The sequence below is a fragment of the Nuphar pumila genome, chromosome 6 (genome assembly GCF_984573655.1).
Source record: "Nuphar pumila chromosome 6, dmNupPumi1.hap1.1, whole genome shotgun sequence".
In the NCBI taxonomy this organism is placed as follows: Eukaryota; Viridiplantae; Streptophyta; class Magnoliopsida; order Nymphaeales; family Nymphaeaceae; genus Nuphar; species Nuphar pumila.
This window is the reverse complement of record NC_143254.1, coordinates 105756112-105778097: the sequence shown is the minus strand read 5'-3', so window position 1 is coordinate 105778097 and position 21986 is coordinate 105756112. Positions and strand designations below refer to the sequence as shown.

The following is a 21986-nucleotide window of genomic DNA, read 5'->3' as shown; positions in this document are numbered from 1 at the left end:
TCAGGTCTACCTTGGAGAAGGTAGATGGTGCAAACTCCCTAAACTATTGAATTATGAAAAATGCTTCGAGTGACAATGGCTGGGTTGGCCCTTGATCTTTGGAGTTAGAGAGCCAAGACTACCAATATTAGTCCTAGGTGATATATTAAGTCCTTCTACATAAGTGTAGGATCGATCATGTTTGGTTTGTGCAACTACGAGATTTTTTCTTGGTTGTGTATAGCTCATAGTGAGTTCAACTCAGTCAGTCACTCAGAAAAAATTAAAACACATAGTATAATAAATACTCAAGTGGTCTCATTTGTTTTGTGATATGCCCTTCGTGCACGTGATAGAGTTGGTAAACAAGAAAAGCAATGCATTAGTTAATTAGGCACACTTTTGATTATGCAGTTGCATTCATATTATATCTATATTGAAAGCATGCATTTAATATTATTAATGCTTCAGTGATGATATACCATGATAAACTGTTATCTGAATTTAACTGTTATGATTATCATGATCTGGTTCTGAATTAATGTTGTTTATATGCATGCTTAGTATTGTTTACACTCGCTTTGTTATTATGTTGCCCACTGAGACTTGTTAAAGTCTAACCTCTTACTTTTATATAAATATAAGTAACAAGTGAACAATTATGGAGTAATTGCGGAATGTTGTGGGGGTACCTTGCCAACCAATTATTTGAATCTCGGGGACTGCCTTTGATTATTTAGAATTTAAAATTGGATGCATCAACAATCTATTTTTATGATGAATCATTTATTTTAATTTATGGTTGAATATGATGTGTTTGAATACTTGTAACTTGCTCAAAGTTGTTAAAAAAAATTATATATATATATATACATATATATATTTTTGTTTTATAAAGAGATTCTTTTATGTAATGTATTCAATCGGTTTGACAATGATGATTTAGTACTGAATCTGGTATTAAGAGGCTAAGACATGCTCGCGTTTGGGCTCAGACAACCTAGATCATCTAGTACTTAGTACAGTTGAAACATAGTCATAGGTAAAGCCATTACATATTGGAATCAATGATTTAAAAAAAAATCCAATTTTTTTGGGTTAAAATTTTGAGGTGTTGCATTTTGTCTTTTGTTGATTGTCCTTGGAATCACCAAGTTGTGCATATTTTATTGAGAAAGGTTTGCTTGTGTTGTCTGTCACATGGATATGGCTAAAAGGGTATGCAACATTGCTTATATATATTTATTTATTTCCTTCAAAAATTGGTATTGGAGTAAAAGGAGAATGAATGTAATTATGGCTTTAGGATTTTTAAGTGTTTTTATTTTTGTAATTAATATTAAGCATGAATTCATAAATAATGAATGTTTGATTTTGGTTAAAATATTTGTGTGTATTTTTATCAATTAACATAGATAAAAGATCTATAATTTTGGTTAGGATTTGGGTTTTTTATTTGCATTATTTCAAATGTTATAAATGTCTAATTAGGGTTTTGATAATTTTTTCTGTTTTTTTCTTTTCAATTAACAATAATAATCATTCTATATTTAATTACCAACTGGGGGGTGGGTGGGGGGCTTTGCTTGTGTGGCAGGTGCAGTTAGTGCATGTCACCTTGTGTTGGGATGTTGCAAGTTCAAATCCCTATGGTATAGTTGTATACCTGATAGGGTGATAGGGGTCTGCATAGCCCCAAATTTCTTTGTCAAAAAAAAATCATTCTATATTTTATTTTTTTGAAAATTTTAGGGTTTTAAAAATGTTTTTCAATTAGCATTAATCATGAGTTTTTATTTTTATTTTTATTTTTATTTTTAATATAATTTAAGGGTTTTTTGTGTGTGTTTTTTGCATGATTTTTTCTCTTCTTTTTATTGTGCATTTGTGCCCACTCTAATTTAAATTTCTGACTCCACCCCTTGATGTGATATATATTCTTTTTAGTAATAACTGGCTTTTGGGTCAATAGAATTCAACCTGTGTACAAGTTATTCTAACAATGTAAAAAGATTAACACTAATGCCCCAGTTTTTTTTTACTCAAACAATGTTTTTTAATTGATAAAAAACATGATTTAAGGGACGATTTCTGCTACATCAACCATCTTAAACACATCTACAAAATTCTAACTAGATCATACTTACAATCGACCATAGCAATTATATCCTTTTCAATCTCAACAATAATGCGATGATAAAAAAAATATTGGATTAAGTCAAACTAAGGCTCCATTGTCTTGGCAAGACCCAGATCTAGCTCTAGGTGCTCGGATGCTTATAAAAATTGGATCAAACGCATGCATCTTTGCATCACATTTTGGAGAAAAACAACATATAAATCTCAAGCTTGATCCACAAACACTAGTGAACAGGTTGGGTATCCAACCCATCAGAGTAAAGTCAAACTTGTGCAAATAACAATACTCTGGTTCACATTATTTAAAGGGTATTTAGAATATATTTTAAATTTGCATAAAAAGTATATAAAAAAACACTTGGTTTAGCTGCGTTGGGTTAAAAATCCTAGCTGAAGCCCGACCCACATGTTACTCGATTTAGGCTTGAGTTGACATGAATAGTATTGATGTTGACATTTTTTAAGACTAAAAATGCTCATATTGTACAAAAAATATGACATGTTTTCCGAAATGCCCTACAAATTCTACTATTCTCTCTGTGTCTAAAACCACAAATACTCAACTTCACTATAACCTTTTTAACCCTCGCATGTGCATGCAGAACTGATAAAGTTCAAGCAATATATCATTTTTCTTGTGAACATCATGAAAGTTGCATAAAATTTATGTGTGAACTTCGTGAATCTTGAACTTTGAAATATCACACATATGTCACAAAGTTCGCACATAATTTTATGTGAACTTCATTTTACTCTCAAATGTTGGAACATCACACATATGTCACTAAGTTTGCATAAAATTATCAGAAACTTTGTGAGTATAAAAAATTGGAACACCACAACCCAAAATTTGTTCGTATAAAATTTTGGGGTTATTTGTGATCTCCAACCATCCGTCCCCAACCATAAAAATTTATATGAACAAATTTTGAGTTCTAATATTCCAGTTTTTATACTCATGAAGTTCACACATAATTTTATGCAAACTTAATGACATATGTGCAATGTTTCAAAGTTTGAAAGTAAAACGAGGTTCATGACATATGAGCGATATTCTGAAGTTCGAGTTTAACATAAAGTTCACACATAAGTTTTATGAGACCTTCGTAATGTTTGCAAGAAAAAATGTGTGAAACTCCGTTTAAATGAGAGTTTGCATTAATCGATGAGCGAAGCGATATATCATGCAAACTTTGTTAATTTTGCACATGTGATGGTTAAAAAGGTCACAGTAAAGTTCCGGTATTTACGATTTTGAACATAAAGAGAATAATAGAAATTGTAGAGCATTTTGAAAAACATCTCATATTTTTTGTACAATTGTTTTTAATATCCATAGATAAATTTTCAGTTTTGGACTTGGTCGTGTATCAATGACAAATCCAACCCATTGACCATTTTTTTTTACTAGGCAAAAGAAAAAACCATATCACTTGCCGTACATTGGCTGGCCTATGTGATAAAACCTTTGAGGTCCTCTATGCAGGAATGTAAACTGTTCGGATTCAGGTTGGCTCTAGGCATTACCAAGTCAGACTTAATGGGGTCCAGAGTCGGATTTGGATTCTGATAGAAAGAGATAAAACCAAACCCAGATCAGACTAGCTTAAAACCCAGTATTTACACTTAATCGGGTCAAGTTTTTAGTCAGATTTGGGTTTTAGTTAGATTCAAGTTCGGGTTTGAATGCAAAACTTAGTACCAAACCCGCTTAATGGATTCAGATTTGGGTCGGGTTTACATCCCTACTCCTCAGACCATGAGAGTACACCTAGCTTCCACATTGCAGCAAGGGACAGCTTCAATGGGTTTCGAATTTGTGACTGTCTTGTCAACTTGGTGATGTTCTCAAGCGTCCCCTTCCAGATAAGGGGAGCTTTTATGGGCACTTATTTACTGACCTAAGAAAAGGAGTTTTCACATTGACTTTGCATTTATAGACAAGGCCAATGAGACCAAGTTCAGTTAATGACTGCCGTCAATGGTTTAAGTATGACCCGATCTCGACCCATATCTGGTGGGGTCAGGGTTTGGACCCATGAGGTCAGATTGTTAAACAGGCCAGGTATGATTTATGAAATTTTATACCAAACTCGGATCCAACCCAAGTTTCTATTAAGATCTGTAATTTTTCCAATGTAAAAAACTTACAAAATATTATTTTACTGGGTATGGACGGGTCTGATTGATGTGGTCTTTATTGGATCTGGATACGTTTTTTTATGAAAAGTTCAATCAAATCTGGATCGGGTATGCTACTGACAACTCTTAATCGGATCCGGGTCTGAACCCACTTATTTGGATGGAAATTCGACATCTTGACACTCCTAAATTCAAAGAGAGCAGATCAGTCCAAGGGCCTTGGACTCGTAAGCCGCCCATCATGAAAATGAACGGCATCCACCACCTCCCAAGTGCTTCAAGTTTTGGACAAATTTTAAACTATTGATGCCATTCGCCTAGAAGATGAATGACCACTCTTTTTTGATGGGTTCTGATGGCCGTTCATTTTTAAGATGGATGGTAACCAAGAGGCCTTGGACATTCAAAGGCACAACTTGTAGACATGTCCGGTCTTTACTCATCAACATTCAACAAAGGGTCCACAAACACAAACCAAAAGCCGTATCATACAAGTAAAAACTTGGTCCGCTCCCAACGGGAAACGAACACTACCACCACCATAAGGGTAGACCCCCAGAAATATCAGTCACTGAATTTGCACCTTGGATCAATCCCCAACGGTGAAAAAGCCGATCTGCTTTTTCCCCAGAAAGAGAAAAACTCTGCTCTCCCTGTAGCGTGGAGGTCTCCAAAATCCTCTTTTTCTTTGCTCCGAAGGCACAAAAAAGCACACCATCCGTCTCAGAACCTGCAATCCTGCGGCTTCTGCTCTGATGGGCAGCCCTTTATCCTTCACAAAACGAGATCTTATCGAGTACCCACTTCGTAAAAGCCACTAAATCTCGCGAATCTCGATTCCCATCCTCATCATTTCTAGTGTTCTCTAGATGGGGATGAGGAAACTCTTGGGTTTCATCTTGTGGGTTTCCGTTGTGGGGTTGAAGGGTCTTGTTGTGGGGAAGTTTGTGGTGGAGAAAAATAGTCTCACCGTGACATCTCCGGATGGTATCAAAGGGACTTATGATAGCGCTATTGGGAATTTTGGAGTGCCTCAGTATGGTGGAAGTATGGCCGGAACGGTTGTTTACCCGAAGGAGGATAGCAAGGGATGCAAAGGGTTTGATCAGTCTGGGCTCTCTTTCAAGTCCAAGCTTGGCGCTCTCCCCAATTTTGTATTGGTTGACCGTGGAGGTATTGTTGATTATTATAAATTATCATTTAGTGATTATGTAATGCGAAGTGTTTACTTTTTTTCTCTTGATCTCAGTTTGTTTCTTTTGTATTTCTTTGGCAATCAATAGGCTTTCATATACCAAGTAATTGATGTGATGGGTATCGCTGATTCTGTTTTCTAATCTGATTTGAAGTTTGTTTAAGTGTTTGCCTTTGATTTCAAAAGTTGATTTTTTCAAGTAGGGTGAGATGCATACAGTACAATTGTCTTATTCCTATAAGTTTATTTCATCTAGGAGAATTTCGTTGGGAAATCTTAGTCTAGTCTCACAGAACTGATGGTAGGGATAATCACTCAGAATAGTTTCTGTTGGAGGTGCTGCAAAATTTCTTGATAACTGATTATTGCAAATCGCAGGCTTGCCGCTGCCTCCCTCCCCAAACCACCGACTAAAATAAAAAAGAAGGAAAATTATTTCTTACATGTTTGCTCTTGGTCAAGTATAGATCAATAACTGACAACCTTTCATTGTTAGCTTGAATTTCTTATTTTATTATTATCTGGTTTTTCTGTTTTAGGGAAGTTAGCTTTGAATCACAACAGTAAAACGAGCATCTGTTTCATCATTTTTTTTATTTAGGCTTTAATATTTCTATATCTCGCTGAACTCTTTTTTCCCTTGTATTATTAAAAGTTACGTTTTACTGATAAATAGATAAGGATAGGAAAATCGACGCAATCAAGTACACCCTGTGGCGACGCTTCTATTTTGTACCAGTGATCTTTTGTAGCTTGCTGGCTCATATGAAAATTTATCATTTGGATCTCTATGAAATTTTCTTGTCCTTTAAAGGCATTCATCTTTCTGTATGAAATGAAATCAACAACCAAATTGGAGTCCATCAATCTTGCTTCCTTATATCAGTATTAATGGGTTGAATTTCTCATTTTTACCTGATTAGATCCTACTGTTTTTGTATTCTCCTCATTGATTTTTTTTCACAAGAGGTTTCCTTGGTGATGCACTTGAATGCTTTCTAGATCAGGTCATGGATACCTCACCACTTCTTTTACTAGAAAGTTATCAACTTATTACCAAATTTCTGTGAGTTTCCTAAAAAATTCAGTGCAACTTCAAACAGATGTACTTGTTCGAACCTTTATATTTCCTGGATCAAGTAGGTGACTTGTTTTTTTCTCAAAATTACTTCTTGTAACTTCTATGTGTCAACAATAAATTTTTTCTTTTAGAAAACCTGTGAAAAAAAATTGTTATTTTCTTTCTAAAAGAAAGGTGACTTCTGAATCTCTTTGTCCTTCCAGTACGAACCAGCAGGGATATACTTTGGTAGCACCCAGCCATATGTAAAGCTTTGTTAACTTGGTTGCTCATCTCTTTATGACGTTCCATATCAGAACATATCCATCCTTTCTCTTTTTTCTTTTTTTAATTTTAACTTTCATTTAATGCTTGGTCCTTCGGTATCACCAATTGTTGATTCCTGGCTACCTTGCCTTTTTCCTTTGACTAGCCAAAGCTTTTTCACTTGGTTAAATTCCTTTGAGGGGTAGCCATGCATGTAGAAGCTTGTACGGTATCACTTGGTGACAAACTTAGGGATTACTAGTCTACTGGGTCTTTCTCTACCAGTATGCACCTATGTCACAGGCGTACACCCTTTTGGCCACTGTACCCGTGCCAAACAGAAATGGTTCAGATACGGACAGGATGCGGTCAAACCATATCCAGCACAGTTTGACCATATCCAACCGATTTTTGTCTCAACCAGAGAAATATTATTTGACTAAGACTCTCATAAATGCCTACCTTTTTTTTTGTCTATAACCATATTTGACTCATTTAGGCCAAACAGTTGGTCAAACACTATAGAATTAAAACTAAAAAAAAGGACTCCAATGTGGATAAAATTTGTGCCTCCAACCAGACCACTTAAATAAAGTCTGACACTATCATCAACAACATAAACATTGTTCCTATATATATACCTACTCCCACATACTAGAAGTCATAGTTGTAGGTTGCATTATAGATGTATTCAACATAGTTTATTTGATAGGAATCATGCTTTGAATCATGTTTTTTGGACATAAAAATAGTATTTTTTAAGTCATGAAATTTTGGTACATTGTGAGCCGTTGTTTTTTGAAGATCTTAACAAACCTACTTGTATGCCATAATCAGATCCGAAACTTGTTTTCTACTAAATAATGCTTGTAGATCATATCTATAGGTCCTGATCAACAAAAAAAGTTTGAAAATTTTGATATATATAACCATATCCCTAAATTCTGTTTTATGGAAATTGGCATTTGTATGATCCAAACTTGTGTCATTTCCGCATCCGTATCCATGTGACCTTAGTTGTCATAGGTGCTAGACGAAGCCTAGGTGGTACCCCAAATAAATTTTTTTAAAAAAACATAATAAAAAACATATATACAATATAAAATCAATCAACAATAAGCAATAGACAAATAATATGTCATTGGACACTGTAAAACAATTATATTACATAATCTTAACCAACTCAAACAAATTAAGAATAAATTAGCAATTGAATAAACAAACCATACAACTAACAATGTGAATAAACAATACACAAAAAATAAAATCATGTATACAAAAAAATTAACAATAATAGACATAATACAAGCAATAGACAAATAATGTTTTCTTCTTCTTCTCAACAATAGACATAATACAAGCAATAAACAAATAATGTCTTTTTCTTCTTCTTCTTCATCTTCTCAACAATAGATATAATACTAGCAATAGACAAATAACATGTCTTCTCCTTCTTCTTCTCCTCCTCAAAGAAGAAAACAAATGATATGTCAACTTCAAAAAAAAAAAAAAGCCTAGGCGGTAAAATAGGGCCCCACTGCCTAAACCTGGTTGCCCAGGCGGTGGGGCTGCGCCTAGGTCGCCTAGGCGCCACCTTTGACAACTAAGCATGTGACATAGGTATACACTCTCATCAAGTTCGACACTTGTATGTCTTTTACATAATTCTGTACCTTTCTTTGCCCTATTCACAATTTCTTGAATGTTTAATATCACAATGTCATGAAGCATCTAGTTAATTTGTCTCTGCATGAAGTCCAAAATGAATATGCTTTTCTATGACTAACTTTGCTGTTGCTGTGTAATTTTATTGTGTCATTTCCCACGTGGCATGTATTCTTAGAATTTTATAGTGTGCTCGTGTCGACATTGGTACTTCAGGGTGTTGGTGATAGTGTTTGGTCTGTGTTGGCATATAATTGTGTTTATTGTACAGCAGTACATTATATGAATATCACAGGTAACTGTTATATATATATATACACTCTCTTTTTTGGCATGTAATAGGTAATGCCCTCTAGGGGCATTTTGGTCTTTTTGTTCTCATGTAATAAGTACTGCCGATTAGGGGCAGATTTATCTTTTTTTCTTTTCTTTTTTATATTTTTGTCCTTTTACTTTTGAGTAAGAGCCATTGAATCCTTCAAAATCTTTCTTCGGCTCCACATCCAGAACATTTGGATGCTTGATTAAGGAAGTGTGATCCTATACCTTCTAATTGATTAGCCTGTAACTGATTTTGAGGGAACCCTTGTTCAGAAGATTTAAGTACTTCTATCAGAAATTCTGTCTGGCAATTTCACTATTTCTTGAATTTGTTATTTACTTGTTTCTGGTTTAAACATTTTCTCTTTCTGTAAGCAGTTGATGAGTGTCAATGCATGCACAGTTGTCTGACTTATTTTTGACATTTCTCACAAAGCTTTAACAGTTGAGCTGTAAAAATTGTATAACTATTATTAACTGTGCAACTGTACATGCTTATTTTTCACAAGATCAGTAATATAAAATTATGAATATCATGTAACATAATTTTTGAATTTTTAACTAAACTAGTCAAACCTCCTCCTCCTCCTCATCAGACCTTATCCACACATGGGGTCAGCAAAGTTAGCATTTGTTTTCCGTTAATTGCAGAAATTTCAGGTTTTCCAATAGTTTTTATCTGAAAAGGTTTAAACTTTAAATGGGTAACCTATAAGAGAGAAGCTAATTCGTTATTCAACTTTTAAAATTGTGCAGATTGCTTTTTTGCATTAAAGGTTTGGAATGCTCAAAATGCTGGAGCTGCAGCAGTATTGGTTGCAGATGACACAGATGAACCCTTAATAACCATGGACTCACCGCGAGAGGATGATGCAACACTAAAGTATATTGTGAACATAACAATTCCATCTGCTCTTATTACTAAAGCATTTAGTAATGATTTGAAGAAAGCCATCAGAAATGGTGAAATGGTCAATGTAAATCTTGACTGGAGAGAGGCTGTCCCGCATCCAGATGACCGTGTGGAATATGAGCTATGGACAAATAGCAATGATGAATGTGGTCCTAAATGTGACATGCTGATGGGATTTATCAAGGATTTTAAAGGTGCAGCACAAATTCTTGAGAAAGGTGGTTATAGTCAGTTTACACCCCATTACATAACTTGGTACTGCCCTAAAGCATTCACTGTGAGTAAGCAATGTAAGTCTCAGTGCATCAACCATGGGAGGTACTGTGCACCTGACCCTGAGCAGGATTTTAGCCTGGGCTATAATGGAAAAGATGTGGTGATTGAAAATCTAAGGCAGCTTTGTGTATTTAAGGTTGCAAACGAAATAAAAAAACCATGGGTCTGGTGGGACTATGTTACTGATTTTCAAATTAGATGTCCAATGAAAGCAAAGAAGTACAACAAGGAATGTGCTGACACTGTGATTAAATCTCTTGGTGGGTTCACTTACATCATTTAAATTCTATATGAGAAACTAGGAAACTGAAGAGATTGAGTCAATGTTTACTTTGTTCTATTATGTTGATCCTTTTAACGTCCCATTGAAAAAATTTCTCCTTCAATTTCCTCTGGATAGGACTTGATCACAGGAAGATAGAAGACTGTATGGGAGACCCAGATGTGGATGCTGAGAATCCTGTTCTGAAGGCAGAGCAAGATACACAAGTAGGATTTACATTTTCTTCTAATTATTTTCACATGCATAATGTCACAGGGACTCTTCAACTAGGTGCCGGACCCGCACCCGCACCCGATGCGGTCAACCTGACCATGGGTGCAGTCAACGCACCCAGAGTCATTTATGTCCAACTTTTGGACTTTATATATATAATTTTTTATATTTTTGCTGCACCCCCGCACCCAAGTTTTTTGAAAGTGCTGCACCCCCGCACCCGCACCCGCACCCGCACCCATGTGACATATTGCATTGAATTGTTAGGATGATTTCATACACAAGAATAAATGTTTTCAGGATGAGTATGTGAGTTTTTCTTTTCTTGAGAAAATCCTTTGATCATGGTCTTCATAGTTTGTTCTGTTTATTCTACTTCATGGTACACTGACAGGATCTTTTCCTTCTTTTTGTTCTTTTTGTTTTTTGTCATATATAGATTGGAAAAGGATCTAGGGGTGATGTAACAATACTTCCTACGCTTGTAGTGAATAATCGCCAATATCGAGGTTTGTAGTTCAGCATGTCTTTGTGTTCATCCTCCCAGTTGTTATTCCTTTGATGGTCAAGCTAGGGCTGCCCCATTTGGGTTCAAACCCGAGATACTTGGTTAAGAACTTAAGATAATGCGACTCTAACTAGTCCCACCGTCTTATTTGACCAATCCTCTCACTTATTTCAAATACTTATAATTATGGCTGCAGGGAAGTTGGATAAGGGTGCTGTTCTAAAGGCTATCTGTGCTGGTTTTCAGGAAACAACTGACCCCCCTGTCTGCCTGAGTTCTGGTGATGCTTCCTAGTAGCAATCCTTTTTCTACTTAGAGACATTTTCTAGTTTGTTGACGTTGTATTACTGTTTTAGTGTCTGATTTAGTTTTGTTCTTGTTAATAGACATAGAGACAAATGAGTGTTTGAACAACAATGGTGGTTGCTGGGAAGACAAGGCTTTAAATGTCACTGCGTGCAAGGTATGGTTGAAACCTTGGATCTTGAACATGGTTTGGCTGTTCTTGTGCCTGCTTGATTATTTATTCATTTGTTAGGATACATTCCGTGGGAGAGTGTGCGAGTGTCCGCTGGTTCAAGGTGTGCAGTTTAAGGGAGATGGTTATAGCTCTTGTGAAGGTATTCTTTATTCAGTAGCACAAAATTGAGTCCATCTATTTGATGTAAATGTTTATAGCTTTTTGGAAGGTATTTTTTTTATTCACTAGCACAACATTGAATACATCTATTTGATAAAAATGTTTATTTTTAGGTAGCGTGAGTGTCACTCGATAAGTTTAACATTTCAAAATGCCCAACACGAGCCTTCCCAAAAAGATTTTGGAGCCTTGCATCACAAATTATCTGGCACTTTTTTTAATACCACGACAATATTTTCTTTCAAGATAACCTTAGTGGCAGAGGTAGTATGATGTTTTCTTTTTATGGTTTCAACAGCTCGAGCACTTTTTTCCCAGAAGGTGAATTCAGCAGCATTAGTAATAAAGTTGGTGGGTCGAAGCACCCTATTAGCAATCTTTAATTTTGCATTCACTGCTCACATATTACAGGATTTCAAGTTCACTTGAAACAGAGTTATTCAAGACAAAAAAAGTTGTATACTCTTTAATATTTCCTGGACTCATAAGCATGACGCTGAAATAACTTTTTTGTTCATTTAAAAGTTTAAGCACCATGCTCTTTGAATTGTTTGGCAAGTACAATATCGAGATTGTATAAATCTTGTATGACTTGGAAAATTTTATTATTTTTGTAGTAGAGATTAGAAGGAGAAAAGAAGTTGTATACTCTTAGTTTCCAAGTTATATATGTTAAATCTTATTGAATATGAATCTGAATTCATTGGATTATATGTTAATTTCATATTTTTTCAGTATTTATTTGAGATTTTTTATTTCTTGTTGGTTGTTGCTTCATCAATAAAGCATTTTTTATTTATTTATAATTTTAGATATTTTTTATAGTTTTTTTAAGTTTAAAAAAAATTTGAGGCTTACGCTTTATGCCTCGCCTCAAATTTTGGTGGAGCGCCTCGCTACGCCTCAACACTTTTCACAACACTGGTTGAGTCTGATGTAAGCTGCTCAGTTCAGGTTAATCAATACCCCGAAGGGGCAGCCCGTATACTTGAACTGTAAGAGGCCTACTGGCTAAATTGTGAATGAATCAAATGCATTGAGCTTTCTTTTGTTCACCCTCGTTGTGATTGCAATTCTTCTCCCTCTATTCTCTCTTGCACTTTGATTACAAGCTTCCGCGACCAGCAAGCGAGCGATAAGTAGGCTTGCGGCAGTGAGGAAGGACCGTCGCACCACGCTGACCTATTGAAGGAAATAGGCCCGTAACAACCTGTGTCATGCACAAAATTGTGGCATATCTTTTAATTTAATTAAAAAACAGTTAGATAATTCTAATAGGGACCACATTTTTTCTTGATTTCTCTCTTGTTGTTTCAATAATTCTGGTAAGATTTCTAACCCAGGTAATTCCCCCTCTTGCCCAGAAGTATGCTTGTTTATGTACTTGCATAAGAGCCATAATGAAGCATATATTGTGTTAGTCTGTGTGTTCTCTTATTATGTTAAGATACTTGCAAGAAGTAGCTCCTCAAACACTTATCTTCTCCTCACTAGTTGCTAGACTGCTAGTGTACTCCTGGTAATCACTCCCTTTCCTTTATACCTTGGATTGTCGACGTATGGCAGTACACTAGGTGGTGTTGGACTTCCAAGTCACTGTACCTTCTCCGTAGATACAACCATTTTGAAGGGCCCACTATGGTGAAAGAAACCTCAAATGCAAAATGTTCTGCCACCTCTCTTGGGACATGTTTGAAACTTTGAAATACGAAGTTTATATTTACACTTACTATTTTAAGAAAGGTAACATTAGATGCAATTTTTGTAAATAAGCATATTTCTACTACATATTTAATAGATATAAGCCAATATTGGCATAAAAAGAAATTATATATCCTCAGAATATTATAAAAATGCATTATGAAACATGAAAGGATTTTATACCTTTCGTGCATTATTTGTATAAGTTATAAAAATATGTATTATAAAAAATGGAAAGGCATATAAATCTTGTTTACTGCATATTATTTGTTTAATATTGTTTACTATTTTCTTGTTATATTTTTGTTAAATTTTCAATTTAAATTCCTATTTTTCTGCATTAGTTATGATATATGACATTTTTTAAAGTTCACATGGCTATTAACAAATTATGAACTTGGTGAGCTTAAAAGAATATTTATATCCATTGTTCCAATGAATTTCTTAGCTTATTCACGTACTATCAATGTCAATGTTCTTTTTCCCAACATGAGAACATGAAATATAACACATGGAATTACTCTATCAGAAATATAGATGGTACAAGGCTTGATGATGGCAGTGATTCTTTACACTACCCTAGTTCTTATGTCGATATATATTCGCTGTGCAGCAAATGGTCCAGGACAATGCAAATTCAATAATGGAGGTTGTTGGCATGACATTCAAGATGGATTAACCATGTCTGCTTGTTCAGTGAGTTTTATAAACCAACATCCTTGCACTATTCTTTTTTTTTCTTTCCATCACACTTTCTGATCCTTTCTTTGCTATATACAGGACCAAACTAGTGGTTGCCATTGTCCTCCTGGATTCAGGGGTGACGGTGTCAAGAAATGTGAAGGTTTGATCTTATTTTCATTTTATATTTCTGACTACCTTGTTTTTCCCATCCAAATTAAGTTCCTGATCGCTCCATTGCCTGCCAAAATTTGCATTACACTTGTCAGCCTGGCAATTTAGGAATTTAGGATTCGGTTGTCTTAAAAATCTACTAAAAACAATTAGAAAGTACTCCCTTTTACTCCAAGTAACCTACACGCACCTAAAAAGCCTAGCCTTATGGAAAGTACGTTTTTACTTGCACATTTTTTTTCTGTCAGATATTGATGAATGCAAAGAAAAGACAGCTTGCCAGTGTCCAGAATGCATTTGCAAGAATACGTGGGGCAGCTTTGAGTGCCATTGCAGTGGGGATCTCCTGTACATCAGGGACCATGATACCTGCATAAGTATGTGCTCTGATTCCGTTCTTTGCCGGTGATTTGGTTTGTCTTTTCCCTGGGAGACAGATCAGTGAATGCCCATCGATTTCATGTGTTCTTCTTTGTCTACGTTGACTTTGGGTGGACCTCCTTGGCATGTTCTAACTTTCCTGTTCTGTGAATTTCACATGTACAGGTAAGAGGGCTCAAGAAGCAAAGACCATATGGGCAGCTGTTTGGGTGATTTTAATAGGTTTGGCTGTGGCTGCTGTAGGTGCATATATTGTCTATAAATATAGATTGAGGGTATGATCGTTACACTCTCCAATTATAAGTCATTTACTATACTTTTGTCTGTCAGGTATTCTGCTATAGCATGGACTACAATGTTTTAACGAATTATTTTGGGTGGTTTACACATTACACAATCTGTATTTACCAAATGATTTTTCAGTACTTGATGTCAAGTCTGATTTTTTTCTCCCTTTCAGCAGCAGATCATCTCTCTCTCTCTCTCTCTTTCTCTCTCTTATAGAAGCTTCTCACTTCTCTTCCAGAACTTGAGTGAAGTCCTGAAATTTGAAAGATGATCTGTTCTTTTTTTTCCAGTTTGTGGTTCTAAAATGTCAATAACTTCATGCTAGTTTCAACTTCATAATGTTCATAAAGTTGTCTGGACAAACAAAATCACTAAATCGTTATATGTGCATGCTTATTTTGGTTACCTTTTGTTCATTAAAAAAAAAGGTGCTTCAATAAGTTCACACCCTATTTATGCCATGTAAATACTCTCGGTCTTAGATATGAATGTCTAACATGCACTGCATGCCTAATTACATTCTCTGTTTTAATTCTTGCAGTCATACATGGACTCGGAAATCAGGGCAATTATGGCTCAATACATGCCACTTGATAGCCAAACAGAGGTCCCAAGTCATGCCCATGAAGAGCATACATGAGATGAAACCGGTACTGATCTGATTCCTAGAAAAGCTTGAAAATGTTATCTATCTTGATCCATTCGGTTTCAATTGAAGGAACTGAAGGAACAGAGTTCTTTCACTAATGGTGTTCCAGTGTTGTAAATAGTTGCTGGGTTAAGGAGCTTCTTGCTGTCTTGGTTTTCAAGAGGATGGATTAGGAAGATATGGAGGCAATGTCTTACCATCGTCTACATGGTTGCAAAATCATCCATCCCAAGAGGAAGATGAGTTGTGTGCAATGTTCTTTTAATGTTCTATTTAACTGTAGATGTGCACAATGATACTGCTTAAATGCAAAATTTGACAAACCATGACGGTAGCAACAAAAAGTAGGCAATGATGGCAAGAAGGGTGCTCGTGTTGGTTTTATTCTTCCACATCTGGGTGACTGAGACCAAAGCCTCAATATCTGTAAACTGGAATTTTAACTTGTCTCTTAGGTTGTGTTTCTTAACTTTGGAATCTTACAGATCCAAGGTCATTGTTGAGTTTGCTTCAATGGGATTCTAAGTTGCTGGTGTGACCTATTGTTGTATTCTTTTTGAAGTGGTGCTACTTTTGAGTTACCTTTTGATTTTTGCTTTCTATTAATTGTTCAGCTATTCAGTATCAAATATCAATATAAATGGAGTGCTCCTGACTCCCGGGTATGTGCCTGTGTGGACTGTGTTTTCGACTTGGCAGTTTATGTCAACCACCCAGTTGGTTGGCAGACAATTCAAGCTGATTGGCTTGGTGACTTCTTTGAGTTTGTCCAGTCTTCTAAATAAACTTGGTTTTAGAATTATAAGTGATTAATGATTTCTAATTTTGAATGAAAATATCAATATGCATCTAAGCAATTAATAGTTTAAAAGCTTGCTCCAACAGTTTTTCATGTTTTTTCTTTATATTTTTTAATTTTTATATATGTTGATATTTTTTTTTAGATTTGCACAAAAACCAATATTTTCAAATTTATCGTGAGATTTTCCTGCAAACGGGACTTGTGACATTCATTTATGCTCTGTTTGGGAGCCAAAGTTGGAAGTGGCGATGGGGATTCATGAAATCCCCGTTGGTCTCTGCTGCTTGGTGTCCTCGATTTGGGATGAGGAGCGGAGGATGGGTAAGGCGTTTACATTAAAAGCTGTGGATTTTGACTGTCCGCTCAAGGATGTCGACCCCCCTCTCGTATCCCTCCCACCACTGGCTCCCAAAGAAAGACTTAGAGGTCACTCTAGGTAGTGAATGGGAGCCGGATCTCTCAACAAGTATCACCAACAAGAACCAGAGTGCAAACCCTAAGTGTTGGACTTGGGCCATATGTGGATCCAACTGAATTAAACATGATAGGAATGCAACTGTTGGGTTCCCAACCCAGATCCAATTAATATCATCAGATAGTCCATATCCAAATCTGGTCGGACGCATTGAGAGATGTCAATGGGTTGAGTATGCAACCCATTTGGGTGCACCCAAACCCGCCCAAAGAACAATTAGCCGGGTTTGAGTTATGCTGGGTCAAGAAAATGAGACCCAAACCTTACCTGCTGCATAATTGAAATTTGCAAAACATATATATTTACTTAAAATTGCTCGGGAAAATTTTCAAAATCTGGGAACTCCTGACCGTACTGTGTGGACAATATTGATTTTTGATGTTTAAAGCTATGTTTGGTAAATCTGACCTATAGATGTGTGTGTGTTTTGCATTATATGTATGACAGGAATTGACTGTTGGATCATGTTTTTTTTTTATGAAAAATTATGATTTTCTGCACTTTCAAACGTATAAAAATTTTGAGCCATAAAATCATCCTGCTTACATGTCATAATCAGATGATTCAAAAGCGGATTCTTACTAAAACCAACCATGTAGATCACATCTATAAAGGCAAATTTTTAAAAAAATATCAAAAAAATGAAATTTTGAGACAGTCCCTATTAAAAAACTATCCAACTTTGATCCAATTATTATTTTAGAATTTTCTAAGAAATGCACCTAAATATTTTCATGGTGACTTATAAAGAAGTCTAGAGTTTCCTCCTATAAAGGTTGTCGTCAAATTGAAGATGAAAGGGAACAACGGAGACCTCAGTCACGGTAGGGAAGCGGCGAAGGATGGTGGTGAACCACCCCCAGGTGGTGGCCAAATGCATCTGCAGAACCATGAAGTGGTGGAGATCCACAACCTCCACGAGGGGTATTCATCTTTCTCATGGGCGGATGTGGTCTGTGGCTCCCGTATTGTGAGCCCTTCGTTGTTGGACATTCGGGTGTTGAGAAGCAGTAGGAAGCCTAGGGTTACAGTCTGTACAACTTGCTACAATCGGTTGGTGGAGCCTTTAAAGTGGACGGTGCTTGCGGGGTTCCCAAGAGACATTAATGACAAGAAGAAAATGGAGTATGAATTCGTGCTTGCCTCGTTAAGGACGATGTGGTCGCCCGAACAAAAGAAAGAATGCAGTTTGCTGGGTTGAAGATCGAGGTCCCCCTTGACTTAAACCCAGTAGCAGAGATAGAAATCGAGGTGGAAGGAGGGTAAACGTTCCAACAAGAGATCATTTATGAAAGTAGTATTCGCTTTTGCTCCTACTGTCGTTCGATCTCCCACTCAATAGAGATGTCCGGTCAAATCTCTCCCTTTAGAGAAAGGGAAGGCAGGAGAGAGGAAGAACCAGGAGGATGGACCAAGGTGGTGGTTATGAGGCGTCCTCGAAGACAAGCTAAAAATCCAATCGTCAAACCATTTCGATCTTTTGCAAGAGCATGCAGAACGAAGAGGAGATAGAGCAGGGAGTGGAGGTGGAGGAGAAAGGGGAAGAGGCAGTTGACCCCATTTTACCGAAAGAAGGTCCTAGCAGAACAGAGATGATGCCATTGCAGGATCATGACCTGCAAGTGAACAAACCAGCTTGAAAAAGAACTAGAGAAGAGATCGGAAAGACCCCAACAATGTCAAAGGCAATGCAGGGCCTTGTCCATGTAACAGTTTCTGAGCAAGGGCTATCCCTTGGACACCTGAAAAGATAAACTTATAGGTAAGAAACCACTTTCTCATGTCTTGTCCAATCCCAACCAGATTTCTTTTCCCCCTCAGGACTACCCTTCCCCCAACCAGTTGTCTGTCTCCCTCTAGGGGATCGTGAAGGGGAACCCCCTAACCACCCCCTGGGATTCCACGACCCAACCTCTACCTAGGTCCTTCTGAACTCAGACCTGGACCCAGGTGACCTGACGCCTAGACCGAAAGATCTCCGAAAACTTTTTTTTTTTTGCAAGGCAAGCTGGTGGTTAGTCAGACCCCACCAGTTATTATTCAACGTACAACTGCGGTTTGAACCTGCAACGTCCCCACCGCACTGAGACGTGCACTGACAGCTCCTATCAACCACGCGGAGCTCCGAAAACTTATAAAGAATATCAATGGCATCTGTAGTTTTAGTCTCTAGATCAGCTTTTCAGAGGGAAGGGATTCATCCCAGATCAGAGGCTTTCAAGGATCTTACGAACCTTAAGGATCTCATAATATCGTACGAGAAATTAGAAGAAAACACTGGCTCAAAGTATCCCTCTAACCGGATTGAGGAAGTGTCGGCAAATGTAGTGGGATCCCAAGAGCTCCAAGAGGCCCCCGCATCCCCTCCCAAGATTCATTATGGAAGGCAATTTTGAATCCTTTCCCAACAGCAATTTTATTAAATATTTTTATAAGGTTTGTGATATTTATTTGATTTTATAAAATGATATTTATTCATGCTTGAGCACTTTATATACTTAGAGATTTTAATATTAAATCATGTTTTTTTCTGACATGTTTTTCTTATGAAAATCATACTATTATCATGGTTGGATTTGTAATGCATACTCTTGTATTGAGTGTATTATGCATTTTCCCTTTTATTTTAACATGCATTAAATGTGTTTTTTGGTATTTGATTTTCTTCATTCGTGCCCTTAGTGGCTCTGTACGTGCCCACCTTCTAATTCATTAAAATTATATTTAAAGTATATGCTCTTTTGCATTAATGGCTTTCTATGTGTCCTTAAATGGCCGTGAGTGCTTTCATTGCTGTTGGGTGGCTTATGTGTTTTTAGCATAATTGCCTTTATTTGTCTTTTTTTATAAGGCTATGTCTTATTGGTGGCTTCTCACGAGGATATGCTTGTATCTTGTTTTGCATGTGATTGCACCATAATTCATTGGAGGTTTTAAACTTTCTTTGTTAGATTTGATTTGAATTTTGTTTTTTCAAATTGATTCTTGTTTATAACCACCTTTTTGAAATGTGATTTTAAAAGTTTTCTTGTAACTTTGATTTAGTCCATCACTATATATTTTTTTGATACATTATGTTAAGGAACTAATCAAGTGCAGCTGATTCATAAGATGTTTTTTACCGTGCATAGTCATAAAAAAAGCTACGCTGATTCAAAGCATCGTGAGCTTCCTTTTGAAATTGGGGATCATGTATTTGTCAAAGTTTCGTCGACCAAGAGCGTGGTTTGATTCAGCAAGAAGGGCAAGCTTAGTATGAGGTATGTAGGACCTTTTCTTGTTCTCGAGAAGATCGAAAGAACAATGTATAGATTGACAATTCCTCTTCAGTTTTTGAATATCTATTATGTGTTTTACGTATTGATGTTGAGAAAGTATCCGTCAAACCCGACACACATCATTCAGTATGAAAATGTTGAAATACAAAAAGATCTCACATTCGAGGAACATCCGATAAAGATTTAGGACCAACGAGTGTGTGAAATCTAGCCTTTATGGGAGTACAAGTAGTTTTGATGACTGATTAGTTGATGAGTGTCATGATTGATCAAGGGAATAACCTCGTGGTTGCAACCAGCATGTATGCGTACAATGAAGCTAGTTGCTGAAGGGAGTTGTGGGCAGGCCCTGACCAACCATCCATAGGATGACCTCGAGATTGTGCTTGGTGATTGGAACACCACTAGGTCTATCGAGGACACAATATTGCCACAGTGACAATGACCAATTAAACCACACTATTGAAAATTGTGGACTAGCATAGACCAACCATGAAGGAGGTTCATTAACATGGCACAATAATAAATGAGAGAATGTTTCATGTGGGGAAATTGGATAGGGTGTTCATTAATGCCCACTAGAAAGAGAGCTCCCCTAACATAGGAGCACAACTGATTTCAAGAGTTGATCCCTATAAAATCAAGTACTTAGACCATATATGTACAGTAAGAATTTAAAAATAAAATGAAAAAAGCTCGAAATAGATAGAAGATAGATAGAGATAGTTTTAGAGGAAACCAAGACAATAATTGTCTTGATTTACCACCATATAATGGATCCAATAAAACCAACCATCTCTGATCACAAATTAAGGGGCAGCGCCCCAAGAGCAAGAGTCAAACTCTTCTTTCAAATCCTTTAAATCATGGACCTTGAGATAAGATTGCAAGAACATCATTAAATCCTGCTAAGATCAGAAAATGAAGGGCTACACAATGTTCAGTCTGACCTCGAAACTAGATGTTGTAAAGAAGAGACTATTGCAATGGTCGAAAGAATCCATTGGCCATATTCCTAATAGTATAAAACACATTTCAGACGAGCTTGAAGCTTGCCATGAAAAAGGTTGACCAAGTCAATAAAGAGGACCTTCGTAAGGAATTGTTTCCCAAAGATGAGCTGCACATGCTCCAAGAGATGGATCAGTCGTCGATGTGGTGACAAAAATCTAGATATAAGTGGCTGCAAGAGGGCGTTAAAAATTCCATTTTTTTTTTTCACTTGTTAGCCAATCGCATGATGAGGAGGAAAATTATCAGATTAGAAAAAAGATGATGGATTGGTGATTCACTCAAAAAGAGGAAATCTTCGTGACAAAGTATTACACGGAGCTGTTTAAAAAAGAACCAGTCTCGACAGTCCCCTTTCATGGCCCCATGCCCCAGGTGTCACAAAAGCTGACAATCGATATCTCTGCTCTAAGGTCTTGATAGAAGAAGTGAAGAGCACAAATTTTGATATGGATGGGGAGAGCGCTTCAGAGCTGAACGCCAGGCTTTTTCTTCCAAAAGTTTTGGCACACTACGGGTCAGGATGTAAGTAGCGTGGTGATTAATTTATTCGACACATCTAAGCTCCTTCGCCAAGTGAATTGCACCAACATCTTACTGCTTCCAAAAGTCGAAGAAGCCTTAAAACTCAACCAATATCATCCCATCAACCTATGTAATTTCATTCTCAAAATCATCACGAAGATTATGGTGTCAAGAAAGGAGGAACTTTTGAACAGAATTATAAGTCCCAACCAAAGGGTGTTCCTCAAGGAAAGATACATCCATGAAAGCATTCTAATTGTGCAGGAATTGGTACACTCCATGGCAAGCAGTAAAAAGAAGGAAGTTATCTTTAAAACTGACATTGCCAGAGCTTATGATAGACTTGTCTGATATCACACAAGAGTGAAAAGATCATGATGTCATGTGTTCACTCTCCTTTTGCCCTGGTGATTAGTAGGG

The 21986-nt window shown here is 36.6% G+C and overlaps 1 protein-coding gene across 3 annotated transcripts; it reads left to right on the top strand.

Annotated features, from left to right (window-relative positions):
* Positions 1 to 4828: 4828 nt before the first annotated feature.
* LOC149835548 (vacuolar-sorting receptor 3-like) lies at positions 4829 to 16056 on the top strand. Of its 3 annotated transcripts, none has more exons than XM_090008574.1 (13): positions 4829 to 5433; positions 9525 to 10217; positions 10358 to 10446; positions 10893 to 10962; positions 11158 to 11241; positions 11348 to 11424; positions 11500 to 11581; positions 13916 to 13998; positions 14083 to 14146; positions 14406 to 14534; positions 14704 to 14813; positions 15368 to 15476; positions 15597 to 16056. In XM_090008574.1, exons 1-12 carry the CDS (start codon positions 5130 to 5132, stop codon positions 15464 to 15466), a joined length of 1884 nt encoding a protein of 627 aa, XP_089864700.1. In that variant the 5' UTR covers positions 4829 to 5129; the 3' UTR covers positions 15467 to 15476; positions 15597 to 16056. The 3 variants fall into 3 exon arrangements, with proteins under 3 accessions (XP_089864700.1, XP_089864699.1, XP_089864701.1); XM_090008573.1 differs by having other exon boundaries at positions 4831 to 5433; positions 15585 to 16056; XM_090008575.1 differs by having other exon boundaries at positions 4831 to 5433; positions 15545 to 15679.
* The last annotated feature ends 5930 nt before the right edge of the window (positions 16057 to 21986 follow it).